Below are 14,338 nucleotides of genomic sequence, written 5' to 3' on the forward strand. Positions count from 1 at the left end.
AAAGCAATAAAGTTTTCTCATTGCTTTATTAATTGGGGGTTTGTTTACTTGAGGGTATATCTCATTTTTGTTGTTCACAAATGGCCAGAATAGACAGAAAAACACAGATTTGTGACAAACAAGGCAAATAAAGACTCACTGCTTCTACTTTATGCTGACCGATCATGCGAACTGTCATTGTAGTCGTCTGCCAAAGAGTCTGAGATTCTGAGGCAGGAAAAACACCGATGAGCACAGCAGGTTCAGCTAATAATGTTACATAATGAAGGCTCTGAGCACTTTTAGCGTCAGTGTGAACAACCAGGAGCTGTTACAACCAAATTAAATGCAGTCTTTAGTGTCGTTAGAACCTAAACTTGTGCGTCACCAATGATGTGATACAATATGCGCAGTGCAGAAGGCTTTTAATACGGAGAAACAGGAAGGAAAGTGTTTACTGAGGTTCAATAGGAGGTCATAAAGTTTGGCTCTGGAGGCAGTTCTTTTTTTCTTTTCGTTTGCTTCTCCTCACTGGTTAGTGCTGTTTCAGGGTTTATTGAGCTGCTGAAAAAGCTGAGAAAGACCCGAGCAACCAAATGATCACAAACAAACAGACAACTCAATCAATTTCCTGCTGGGAAGCCCATTTAAGTCCAAAGGTTGACCTCTACGCTGAAATGTCCCGTTTTAACACTTAACCGTTATTTCTAAAATGTAGTAAATCATGAGACCATTTACAACTTTTGGCAAGGCAAGGAAAGGCAGCTTTATTTGTATCGCACATTTCACACACGAAGGCAGCTCAACGTGCTTTACATGAGAACACTAAAAGCACTGGAACCATTCAGACAAGCATTAAAGGGCACGATTAAAATGACAAATATAATAAAGCAGAAAAAAGAAAAGGAAAATTAGAAATCTGTTTTTTAAAATCACAATTTGCATTTAAAACAAGGTAAAATAAACTATAATAGGAAAGCAGTGGCAAACAGAAAAGTCTTGAGCTTTGATTTAAAAGTAGCGGGAGTTGGAGTGGACCTACAGCTTTCAGGGAGTTTGAATATGGCTATGTTTGCTTGGAAACATCTTCCTCACATCTTTAAGAAAGGAGACCTCAGTTTTTCTATCATCTAGGCTAACAGTTCCCAACTTTTTCTGGCTTGTGTCAAATCACAACCTATGAACTGTAAACAGCTCATCATTAAATAAGGCTCGCTGTTCAGATTATACTCTTTTGAATCATTATTGGATTCAAAGAGTTCTGACAAGGTGACATTAGCTTGCGATTTTAAATGTTTATTTCACCAAAAATGTAAAACATTTGTCTAATACTTGTAATTTTAAAGTTGTATTCCACCCAAGTAATATTTTTTGTCGAACAACTTATGGTTTTAAATGTTTATTACTTCATTCTGTCTGATTGCTTATAACTTTAAAGGCTTATTCCACCTAAATATTACTTAGGTTCCACAACTTGTGATTCAAAATACTGCATTTTTTGTCCAACTAATTGTGGTTTTAAAGGTTTATTGTAACCAAATAATATTTTTTTTAACCTACAACTTTAGGTGTTAGATGTTTATGTCCATGCATTTACAGTTTTGAAGGCTTGTTACATTACATATGTTCTGTAACTTAAGATTTTAAAGGTAGATTCCACCCAAAACACTATTTTCTGTCAGTGCACCTACTGTTTCAAAAGTTTATTATACACAAATTACGACCAAATACCATCCAAGTATTTATACTTTAAAGGCTTATTCCGCAAAAAAAAAAAATAGTTTCCACAACTTGTAAATTAAAATACATTTTTTGCTTTTTTGTCCAAATAATTGTGGTTTTAAAGGTTTATTGTAACCAAATAGTACTTTTTTTTGCCCACAACTTTAGATATTAGATATTAGATGCTTATGTCCATGTACTTATAATTTTAAAGGCTTGTTCAACCCAATATGTTCTGTAACTTATGATTTTAAAGGTATATTCCACCTGAAATGCTATTTTCTGTCACTGCAGCTACTGTTTCAAAGATTTATTAAACCCAAAATACTCCCAAATACCGTCCAAGTACTCATAGTTTTAAAGGCTTATTCCACCCACTTGCAAGCCCAGCCAGCCAGGAGCCACACCTGAGTCCACACCCACCAGGTCTCTCCGGGTGTTTCACCATGAGCAGCCTCTGTGTACAGATCTCAACACTGCTGCAGTATTTTTTTGGTAGTTTCCAGCTCCAGAAAGCCTTGCAGCAGCAGCAGCATCCCAGTCGTCCCTGTGTGATTCATTACAGCCTGTTTCAGTGGGCTCTTTAAGAGGAGAGACTCTGCATCTGCTGATCTGTGAGCCGGAGCGGTGCCGCCCTCCTGCACATCCTGCTGCACCTCGGGGACCGACGGACACCCGGGCGGCTCGTCCCGGGACTCACCCAGCGTCCCGGCACCCGGATCGGTTATGGATAATCGATTATCTAAACATGCTCCGGGCCCTGCGTCCTCTGCGTCCGAGCAGGTGTGAAAGGTAACCGGGCTGAGCTGCTGCTGCTGCTGGAAGGACGCGTTTCTTCTTCTTCTTCTTCTTCTTCTTCTTCTTTTTTTAAATCAGCGGTTCGCATCATACATGTTTGATGCCACAGACGTGACACTTCCTCCTGATCTGCGATGGGCAGCTGTTTCTGGCTTCTAACAGCGAGTTTCTGTTGGCGGCTGGTTGGTCCGGTTCGGCTGATTGGGCGTCAAGAGGAAGAAGCAGCAGTTTGATCAAGTAAGTGCGAGCTCAAAAACAGGGCTGCACCGCTCACGTTACTGAAGTTTCCCGCAGAATAATGTCAGCCCCGAAACTAACCAGAATGCACTGCAGCCGCCTCCCACAATAACAGACTGTGATCATTACATGTGTGTTCATCAGCAGCTCAGCATGTCCTCGGTGCTGGTGTCCGAGCTGAGCCTGGCTGAGCTGCCCATGGAGAGCTGGATGTCTGAGCTGCCCTGCGCCCTGTGGGACACCCCCCTGTACCACCTGGCCATCCCAGGTAAAGCTGCCATGTGGCTGTCAGGTGGAGGCTTTCAGCAGCAGCGTGGCGCCTTTAGTGCAACCACAGTAATGACAAACGTGCAGTTTGAGGTGACAATGGAAGAGCTCAGTGTGCTGCAGCTAAAGAAAACAGATGCAAATGAACAGGAGGCAAACAAATGAGATGGACATCACAACACATGTAGCCTACTCCATAGTAAAATGTACTAAAAACACAACCAAATACAGAAAAGCAGCGCAAATAATTAAGTACAGAAACATACAGTTGCCAATATTGATGATAGCAGTGATATTTATTAATTAAAATACTGATATGTTATTTTATTGCACTGTAAAGCATCAGTATCTACCTGAGGCCTTACAGAGCAGGATTTAAGTTTAGCAGAGTAGCTTTAGGTTTAACTCAGGGTTTTCTGTGGGCCTTCACTGCTTTAAAGGGTAAATATGTTTGAGGTATCTGCCTATTATTAGTTCTCCTGGAAAATGCCGTCAACATTCCTAGAAAATCCTATTGGGGCTCAAGGAGCATAGATATTAAATATAGGAAATACACTGTAAAACAACTTATGTAGAAATTAAAAAAGTGTTAGTATAGCAGCAATTGTGCCAGAAAACAAACATGGAACACTGTGTTGTAAAATACTGGGAAATATCTGTACAATAATGATATTTTCAGGTATTTAAATGCAGTAAAAGTGTGTAATTTTACTGCTATAACTGTTGGATTATAAGGCTAACTAGGCAAGTATTAGATTGACATCAGTAAAATATTTCATCAGGTACTGATTTAATGGGATTAGCCAACAACAGTTATGCCTCTGTACTGTGTTTATAAAACAGTGTTTCTTGAGTTTTCAGAAAGATTACCGAGTCACAACATATGAGGAAACAGCATTCGTCACCAATGTGTAAAAAAAAAGGGTAGTGTGTAAAAGCACACATTACTGTTTGTAAGAGAATATTATGCACAAATTTGGTCTATTTTTTTGTCATGTTTTTTTTTTTTTTAGTCATGATGTTAATGTGTTTTTTCTGTAATCTGCAGTTGAACAAATCTGTAAAATAACAGTTAAAAAATTACCATTTGTCAGTCCTTAATATTAACATTTTTTTCCCTTTTAAATCATAGCAAATATCTATAAAATAAAAAAATAAAATATTGTTTTTTGTTGATTTAAAATGCAATAAATAATGTAATTTTTTACAAACAGTGTAAAAATGTATAAAAATACAATTTTTTTGATGAGCACATGATTAACTTCAGTACTTTAATCAGTGATTTTACTAGTTATTATCTGTAATTAACAAAATGACAATATTTAGCAAAATAACTCTAAATTATTTTTGAAATTGCAATTAAAAACTTAATTTTTTTTTAGTAGACTCTCAGCAGAGGAAACTTTTTGGCTTTTGCTTTGAGTCTCTTTTGCTTCCTTTTTTTCCTGCTGCCTACAAACAATTTCAACACAATCATTGTAAAGGACTTACAGTGCTATAACGATAAAAAGAAAATGATAAAAGCACTGAATGTGCTTTTGGGCTTGTAAGATTAGCAGTAAGCCTTCTTACTGGTTTGAATTGTGTTTAAATATCTAAATATTTGTTCTTTACTTGCACTGAAGACCATTTAACACCACCAGGGTTGGAGATGCAAGAGTGAGAGTAAAACTATCTGATAAGGAAAGTCTGCATCTAAGCAGCACACTAATGTAATACACAGTTTTAATTAACTCACACCTTAATGATGGGGCTGGGAAACTGATCAGTCTGTTAACTTACACACTCACACACTCTGCTTTTTTTTTTTTTTTTTTAAATCAGCTTTCCTTCCTGTGTTTATGTTTATAGTGTGTTCTTGTCCATGTTTGTGATTGGTGAACTGGTACCAAAACAGCCCCTTTAAGATGAACGTACTCAAAGCTAGACTCAGAAACCCTGCATTACTTAACAAGTTGATCATCAGCTTTGGTATCCAGACTATACTGAATTTGCTCCATGGTTCAGGCCTCTGGTCCAAACTCCAATACAGAAGGTGATTCCACTAAAGTCTGGACATATAGGAATTCTCATTAACTATATATTTTTTGCCTCCACAGATTAAATATGGCTATCAAATAGAGATTAATTTCAATAGATTTAAATATTTTTGCCGATGTGTCCAGACTTTAGGGACACCCTATAATGATGGCAGACATTTGGACTTGAGGTTTTTTGATTATCAGTTCATCTGGTTGTCTTTTCACTGCCAGTTTAGTTGATTAATTGTCCTTTTTTTGTACACTTTGTTCCGAATATGTTTCCAGACTCTCTTCACTTGTATTTTGAGTGCATCAAATGTGCAAGAAATAGACAATAAACAAAATTAAAGATATCTTTTTTTCAAAATTTCTACAAATACTGTAATCATTCTGTTATCATAAACTCTTTTGGTTACAATAATCTTGTTATAAAAATGTGATATTGTGACATTTGTGGGCTGCAAATTCACCAACCAGATTTCTGTAGCTGCATTGCCTTTGTGTGTTGTGAAATATGTGAACTGCAGCGTGTTGAGCTCTCAGAGCTCAGCAGCTATTGCATGAACCAATCATGTCTTATGGTGATTAAGTGTATTATGTTTGCCCCATTTAGGCAGCCACAATGCAATAACCTACTGTCTGGATATGAACGACAGATCCCCTGTTGACCTCATGCAGCCAGACCTGCTTCAAAAGCTGGACAAGTACATGAAGCCGCTCATTCGGCCCTTTGTGTACAAGTGGGCAATAACACAGGTAATTAGTCATTGTGAAATATGTTTAGTGACACTAAAAAGCGGAGCTCCTGTAATGAATTCTGCATGTGATGTCTTGCAGGAGTTCACTATAAAGCAGCAGCTGGACTGTGGGGTCAGATACTGTGACCTGAGAATCGCTCACCGGCCCAACGACAGCTCCACCGATCTGTACTTCTACCACGGTGTTTACACCACGCTCACTGTTCAGGTGAAGTAAAGACACACAAATGAAGTTGTCACAGTGAAATGTATGCTCCTGAAATTAATTTGCATTTAGAGAGAAAAACAGAAAAGGACTAAGCTCAGCCAACACTGACACTAAAGCCTCCAGAAAATACGTTAAACTGTAAATTTACTGTTTTATTTGTCATGTTCTGTTAAAAAGAAAACCCCCGTTGAATCAACATAATCTTTATCATTTTTGATGTGTCGACCTTGCGTGCTTTTTCCTGAACACTATGACCACAAGTGACAATTGCAAGGTAACTGAAAATGTTAAAATGTGGTGTTACACAAGCACAAGAAGCAAATAGTTATAGAATTATTATACTTATTCAGCAGTGTCACATATGGAGCAATGTCTGTCTGAAGTTTGCTAACATTCACCACCATATGCTGCTAGATCTAGGGTAGCTGTGTCAGCAAAACCACTGAGTTGTGTAAATTAAATGGGGATGATTTTTACATCAAATGAATGAAAGTTTCCTTTTTTAAGTTATGTAGTTTTACTCGAGGACACGTAGGCATTATATATCATCGGGACTCCTGCACATCTATTTCATGAGACGGGTAGGAGAGAGACAAGCAGATGAAAGTAGTTTCAAATATATTCCCATAAACCGTCTAACTTGCAAAAATGCATTATAACCTTCCAAGAATACATTATTTACAACATTTCGGTGCCAAATCGTCATCAGAGAAGCCATCTTGAATAGAGAGTGGTTGAAAATCTGCAACCAATCACATTTCCCACCTATTAATAGAAGACATGAATCGCAAAGCATTATTCTATTAAACCCGTTAAGCTTCAGCGGCCCGCTCGCGGGATGCTTTGAGATCTGCATAAGCATTTCCTTAAATGTCTGAAGCTGCAAACGCGATTATACAAACATTATACACCCATGGAAAGCTTAGATTCTCATGAATCCGCCAGTATAAACCACTTTCAGATGTGATTACCACAGCGGGTAATATAAACACATTTCTCCAACAAACAACTAATAATGTAAACAGCACAACACCTTTGAAGGCTCATAACTAGTCACAGATGAAAATATTCCGCAAAAAACGGCCATAATCCAACCTTGGACATCCAGACAAAACAAGCCAGTAAAATATTTTGTCCAAAACATGTCTTGAAATCAGTAAACAATCCACAAATAGCTAGTTTTCGTGAACATGCACCTCGCGCTGCACGTCCCATATTTGGGATAGGCTCCAGCACCCCCCGCAACCCTAGTGAGGATAAAGCGGTGTATAGAGAATAGATGGATAGATATTAGCGAACTTCAGTAGAAATTTCAGGCGGAATTGACTGCAGTGTATAGGGCTACGTGGCGTTTTTCAATAACACAAGAAAAGTTAGAAAGCACTTTATATGACAGCAATCATAAATATAACCCAAAACTGTTCACATTCAGTAGCAAGGAGCACGTCATCAATTTGAAGTTTGATTGTTAATTAAATGAGTTTAAGGTTGGTGTTGACTGTTGGTGATGCATCTTGTGGAGAACATATGTAGATGGCATGAAGGTCCAAAGATAAGGCGTTCAAACGCTTCCACCAATCGATTGATTGTGGAGAAAAAAAATCTGCATGTTTTCTCTAAATAATCTAAACGGGCTACAGTGTACTAAGTGCATCCTATTGGCTAGCCTTATTAGCTTTAAAGAGTTAGAAATAATTTAAAAAGCTAGTATTTGCAGCTTGTTCAATCATTTTGACTTAGTTATTTGATTTGGCAATTCTCCTCATGACAGAATTTTTCCCTTTTGAATGAGAGTGGAGGCTTCACAAGGCTCACTGAATTTACCCAATGTTATATAGAAATTATTCATCCATCCATCCATCCATCCATTCTCTATACACCGCTTTTATCCTCACTAGAGTCACAGGGGTGCTGGAGCCTATCCCAGCTGAAGGCAGGGGACACCCTACACAGGTCACCAGTCTGTCACAGGGCTACATATACAGACACACAATCACACTCACATTCACACCTACAGGCAATTTAGAGGAACCAATTAACCTCAGCATATTTTTGGACTGTGGGAGGAAGCCGGAGTACCCGGAGAAAACCCACTCATGCACAGGGAGAACATGCAAACTCCATGCAGAAAGATCCCAGGCCCACCCCGGGATTTGAACCGGGATCGTCTTGCTGCAAGGTGAAAGTGCTAACCACTAGCCCACTGTGCAGCCCCCAGAAATTATTCAACCAGACATATTAAAAATGTGCCATTTGTGAGATGTTCACACTCAAAGAGTCAAGCATTAAACACAAAAAGTGGTGTACCATCCTAATGCAGATACACTGGCCTGCTGATTTTAGATGATATGCCAGCGTTGGTTGTTGAGCGGTGATATTTTTTGGCCCTCTGAAAAAAGCAAAAAGTCAGTGATGACTTCTTTGACACAATGTCATTTAGTTCAGCTTAGACTCTGAGAGAACATTAAAAAGGTTAGACTAAGCTGTTCCCATTAGGTTGAATGAATGCATTTTCTGAAATAAGTCACATTACAATGCAATCAATCCATGTAAATTGCTTCACAATTCCTGGATGAAAGTCGTGCGCCATGCAGCAGAAGGTATTTCAGGCACTACATGATAAATGCAGTGTATTTAAATCTCCTGAGACCTCCTGCAAAGTTGCAGTGTTCAGAAGAAAAAACTAATCTATCCAGAGCACTTCTTTCAAGTTGTTACAGACTTTGATATTTTCATCTTTTTGCAGACTGAAGCCAAAAAGCAGTCCTGCCTGATAACTGCACCTGGCAGCGTTACAAGTTTAGAGAGCGCTGCAAGCTTTTACAGTAAGGCTGTGATTTGTAAATGGTGCCTTGTGTTTCGCTGACAGACCGTCCTGATGGAGATAAGAGAGTGGCTGGACGCTCATCCCAAAGAGGTGGTCATCCTCTCCTTCAGCCACTTCCTCGGCCTGAACCAGGAGCTGCACATGCTGCTGCTCACAACCATCCGCAACGCATTCACCTCCAAACTCTGCCCCAAAACGGTACAGCTGTGCTTCTTCTTTTGTATATGAATTTAAAAATTAAGTCTCATTATATTTTACAAGTTTCTTATTGTCAGCAAATCCCAGAAAACAGCTGTGAATCCAAAGTTGTATGTGTCTTATTCCTCTGTACAGCAGAGCTCCACTGTTGTCAGAAAACTAACACCACATCAGTGAGGCACACTGCGGCTGTGCATGTTCACTGTAGTTTATTTTTACTCAGTCAGATGTAAATCAATGAAGCACAACATTAAAACCATTTACAGTTGAAGTTAATGGCACTGATGATCTCATTATAATGCAAACTTAAGCGCTTTTGTAGAAGGCAACCAGAAGTTTTTGGTTCCTGAAGATATTTCACTTTCATCCAAAAGGGTTCCTCAGTTTTAACCGTGTGGTGAAGAGTTCAGTCAAATTGCAAGGTGTGAATAGTTGTGAAATTAACTGGGGAGCAACCTTAGAACTGCATTATAAGTACCTGATAAGTGGTGTTATAGACCCCATCCTTTGTACAGAGGTGGCTTCCACCCCTTACTTTTATCTCAAACCATCTATCTTCTCTGTCCAGAAGGGAGCTGCCGAGGCTCACTAGTGGGCATTGTTGTTCTCAAAGGAACGTACGTGATCCTTTACATGCAGGTGGATTGTTTCCCTCAGGATTAATAAAGTATCTATCTGTCAGACATGAGAATTAATACCTTGGACTCCTGAGGAAGCCAACTGGATGATAGATGAAACATTATCAAAAACCAAAACACTAATTGACTTCTACTGAACCAATTAGGATTACCAGGACCTGGAAAACTGAAAATCCCCACAGATAATGGACATTGCAAAAACTGATCAGGAACAGCTTGAGGAACACGACAAAGAGCCCAAGGTGTCGACTCAGCCTCTTAACTCCCCAGATCCCAATCTGACCGAAGCAAGCCTGATTCTTGGGGGCTCCACTCTGCAACCTAAAGGACCTAAATGAGCTATTATCAATGTCCAGGTTCCAGATGCCACAGGACACCTCTAGAGGTCCTCTGTTCTTATCCCAGAGAGTTCAAGCTGTTTTGGTAGCCCAAGGAGAACCTACACAATATTAGGCTGATGGTTTTAGTGTGATGTGCAGATCCCATCTCACTCACTGAGGTCAGCAGATCAGGCTTTACTGGTGGTGCCAAAGGCTAAAAAGAAATCGAGAGGGGATCGTGCTTTTTCTGTGGCTGCTCCTAAATTGTGGAATGAGCTCCCACTACATATCAGATTGGCAGACTCTCTCTCTACTTTTAAATCTCTTTTAAAAACACATTTTTTTAACTTGGCGTATGGCTCAGCTTAGAGCTGGCTTTTATTGTACAACCTGTATTTTATGTGGTATTTTTATGCTCACACTATTTTATTAGTATTTTTATTAGTATTTTATTTATTTTAACATGTACAGCAGTTTGGTCAACAGTGTAGATTTTTAAAGTGCTTTAGAAATAAAGTTGATTGATTGATTGATCGATCCAGATGTAGATGGTCACTAAGGCACCAAATATGTCCACAGCTGAAAACAGTCTAACAAATACACTACATACTCCTGTTTGACTAACATTTGATTAAAACTACAGTGCCCAACTGGTGAGACCAGATATTTGGGACGTCTTTTGTGGAGATTTAGATCTTCAGTAGGAACCAATGAACAAATGAAGCTGATCAATACATCCTTAGAGGTCACACAGAAGTGAAACTAACCCCATTATTTTGTTGCTTTCAGGAACCATTAACTCTTCGAAACCTGTGGGCTTTAGGCTACCAAGTGATTGTGTCCTATGAACACACCATTTCCAGCTGTCACAGTGAACTGTGGCCGCACATTCCTTACTGGTGGGCCAACAAATGCAAAGCTGAGGCTCTTATTGAAGAGTTCGAACACAGGAAACAACATGGCAGACCAGGTAATTTACTGTTACCTATGATATCAAACACATGCAATGAATAGGATGCATTTAATGTCTGCCGATTTGTGTTTCAGGAGGTTTCTTTGTCACAGGAATCAATCTGACAGAAGACCTGAAGTACATCTGTACACATCCGACAGAGTCCCTGAAGGACTTAGTGATGTCCACGTACCCAACACTGCTCAGTTGGGTTAAAGAACAAACTCCCGGCTCCAGAGTCGGCTCTCTGAACATCATCGCCGGGGACTTTATCACAGAGAGCCACTTTGTACCGACTGTTGTTACACTGAACGAGAAACTACTGAAATGGTCCTCATGACTTTCTGCCAATAAGCATGGTTCTCCAGCAACGAAAAAATGTGAATCACAGCATGAAATACACTCAAGCTTGTTTTGTTAAGAGTGGCAGAAAAATACTTGAATTATTCATTTAAACATTAATGCACTTGCTGGACGCAGTGACATGTGCATTTCAGTCTGAAAGCTGCTTTTTTTGGATATTTTGACCTGCACTTGTTTGTTTACATTCAGTTCAATATTTATGCAATGTACTGTATCAGTTTTCACAAGTCAGCGAGGCAGCCAGGTTTATGTTACGCTGACCAAAGCAATAACGATCCAGCTAATCTCACCTGAACGTAGGCATTTTAGACGAGTAAGCACAACGTATTCAATGAGCACATATGACTAATGTAGAACACAAACTTTTATAATTATAACATGAGCAGTAAACTGTATCAGCTACAATACGCTTATTTACCCATAGAGAATGTAGAAAAGACATGAAACTTATGCAAAATGCATGGAAAACCTACTTGCATGAACCCAACGTTGACTGTTTTACTACTTTAGCCGAGAGGTTCAGCCTTGATTTAACATGACGCTGCACCGCTGTGCCTGTGGAGATAAGCTTTTCCAATAAACATGAGCATTTTTATGCAAAATATCTCATTTTATTTAGATCGGTATGTTTTCACTTCATTTTGGAAGTGTAGCTCATGAGGTTTTCCTCTTTGTACACCTGTGCTGGACCATTTGTTTCAGTCTCACAAATAAGGTCACCATGTGTTCAGTGTTTTTGGCCACAGGGAATGTCAAACCATGGGGTCCCTAAAGGGCCACAGAGGGGAAAATAGCTTTTGTTTTCTCCTGCAGTATGTGTTTCTATAGAATAGCTAGTATTACATCAGTTGTGTGAAATGCTGCTGCGACTCTGGGGTCAGTTCAGTTCCACAATAATGGCCGACAAGAGGAAAAACAGGTGCATAATTCACAGAAAACTTTTCAACTCGGATGAGTTTGTTATTCTTATATCGTCTGACTGTGTGCCTGAGGTTTAAAGCTATTTATAACATAAGGGAAACTCCCACTAATGGTAGCGAGTGGTTATTAAATAATGGATTTAGTCTTAAGGCTGAATGTGCCACTGGAAATTTATAGACTGTGTGTTGTTCAATTAATGAGGAATAATTTTTACTTTTTTTTTTCCATACAGCACTTTCCTGAAACAAAGTTATATGATGCTCTACAATGCAGGCATTGAAATACAGAGAAGACTCAGACAATTTCTAAAATAACCACAGTAAAATGGCACAGCAGTTAAAAGAAAGAAAAAGGTAGTTTAGGAGCATAAACTATAAAGTCCAGCCACTTTTAGTCTCAAGGTAAGATTCAGGAACAGTCAAACTGTTTCTGCCAACAACCAGGCTTTTATAGTGTAATATAACCTGTCAGATGCCCATGAAGAGTTCTAAAAACCAACAAAATTTAAAATCAGTTCTGATGTGGCTACTTTTACTAGAAGGAGTAAAAGTAAATATAGTACATTTGAATATGCAGGAGGCTAAAATTTGCCAATTCTGCTTCATTGTTGTGCTTAAAAATTGAATAATAGTTGAGTTTTAAATCTGAAATCCTAAAATAATCCTAATTATGCATCTTCTTCCGTTTAGGGTTTTTGTGGTTTCTCTTTTGTGATCACTTTTATTTTAATAAATAAAATCCAATCACATTGTGCAGCAGCATGATTGACCAGCAAGTCTCCACGAGTGGTAGTATAACATACATACATACATACATACATATATATATATATATATATATATATATATATATATATATATATATATATATATATATATGCAATTAGATCATTTTATTTCCTTAAGCTGATAAACATATATGCGACTTTTTTTAAAGCATCATTTCAGTCTTGCTTACTCTCATTTTCTATCACATCAGTTTGTCTTATCCTTTAAACTGTGCAGTTTCTGCTTTGTAACTCTCTCTCCATAATTTAAAGCCAGTGTCCCGCACTAAAAATTAAACAAGGTCTGACCCACAGAGTAACAGGAGCTGCTCTTCCTGGCTGGCATTTGTTTCCACTGTTGTAGCCGAAGGTGAAAGTACTTTTCTCATGAGGTAGCTGTTAGCAAGAGAGAGAAATGTGATGTTTTTGCTACTTTAAGGGACTGAATTTGAGATAAAACATGCAAATGATACAAAAGTAAGGATTTTTATCACTGTCATTCATGCAAAGAAGCATCCTAATCTTGAGTAATCTTTTTAATATGAGCAAATGTAAATTCAATGACAAATGTCAAAGGATTTTTGGGTGTAAAGGCGGCATCTTGTCTGGGATGCAGTGACATTAGTGAACATTTAGTGTCTTCTTTGAAAATGATTTTTAAGGTCTTTCAAGCAGCTGCCTTCAGTTAATATTTGTTTTAAGCTGGTAAAACGCTCAGTAGTGTGACTGATCTAAGATCTGTCAGGTTTTATTCCTGATAAAAGCTTTGGTTGCACAAGCAGCGAGTTTTAGGTCATTGTGTTGTTGCAGGATGAAGATCCGACCAATCAGATTGGAGGAGCTGATTTACACAAAGGTAGAATTTGTCTGCACACTTTTGAACGCATCCAGCAGCGAGCCAGTCGGTTCCAGAAGCAACGATTCAGACGCAGACCAGGATCTGACCTCCTCCATGTTTCATAAATAGGATGGAGTGAGTTGGATCACGGGCACTTACTGTCTTTCTCCACATGTTTAGGGGAACTTTGGGGTTCTACAGTCGAAGGATTTGCTTGTCACCAGCTTCACTTGTTTTCCTTTTAGGTTCGCTGGTAATTCTCCCCCCACCCACACACCCACATACTCCACCACCGCCCTTCTGCATTGTATTCAGATGCACAGTGAAAAACCGGATTTTCCAGAGTTCAGCATAAAGAGCCGACACCTGCAGAGTAATTCAATCCTTTGGGCGTGTTTGGTGAAGGCTCCTATTAAAAGACTGGTCTGAGATGGTCATATGTAACGGATAAAAAAAATGTCAAATCAAGACACTGTTGTTTTTAATGTACATCTAAAGCAACAGATTTTTGTTATAAATTACCTA

The 14,338-nt window shown here is 38.8% G+C and overlaps 1 protein-coding gene across 3 annotated transcripts; it reads left to right on the forward strand.

The window, feature by feature from the left end:
• Positions 1–2,158: 2,158 nt before the first annotated feature.
• plcxd1 (phosphatidylinositol-specific phospholipase C, X domain containing 1) lies at positions 2,159–11,890 on the forward strand. Of its 3 annotated transcripts, none has more exons than XM_022216040.2 (7): positions 2,159–2,736; positions 2,881–3,004; positions 5,638–5,780; positions 5,862–5,990; positions 8,860–9,015; positions 10,763–10,943; positions 11,021–11,890. In XM_022216040.2, the coding sequence occupies exons 2-7, from the start codon at positions 2,890–2,892 to the stop codon at positions 11,263–11,265; spliced, it is 969 nt and encodes a 322-aa protein (XP_022071732.1). In that variant the 5' UTR covers positions 2,159–2,736; positions 2,881–2,889; the 3' UTR covers positions 11,266–11,890. The 3 variants fall into 3 exon arrangements, with proteins under 3 accessions (XP_022071732.1, XP_022071733.1, XP_022071734.1); XM_022216041.2 differs by having other exon boundaries at positions 2,884–3,004; XM_022216042.2 differs by lacking the exon at positions 2,159–2,736 and having other exon boundaries at positions 2,884–3,004; positions 5,681–5,780.
• The last annotated feature ends 2,448 nt before the right edge of the window (positions 11,891–14,338 follow it).

The sequence above is a fragment of the Acanthochromis polyacanthus genome, chromosome 4, assembly GCF_021347895.1.
Source record: "Acanthochromis polyacanthus isolate Apoly-LR-REF ecotype Palm Island chromosome 4, KAUST_Apoly_ChrSc, whole genome shotgun sequence".
Taxonomy (NCBI): Eukaryota; Metazoa; Chordata; class Actinopteri; family Pomacentridae; genus Acanthochromis; species Acanthochromis polyacanthus.

Coding starts and splice junctions, on each gene's coding strand:
- plcxd1 (XM_022216040.2), top strand. CDS start 2,890: ATGTCCTCGGTGCTGGTGTCCGAGCTGAGCCTGGCTGAGCTGCCCATG. Junction 9,016..10,762: donor CCAAACTCTGCCCCAAAACG/GTACAGCTGTGC, acceptor TGTTGCTTTCAG/GAACCATTAACTCTTCGAAA. Junction 10,944..11,020: donor GAAACAACATGGCAGACCAG/GTAATTTACTGT, acceptor TTTGTGTTTCAG/GAGGTTTCTTTGTCACAGGA.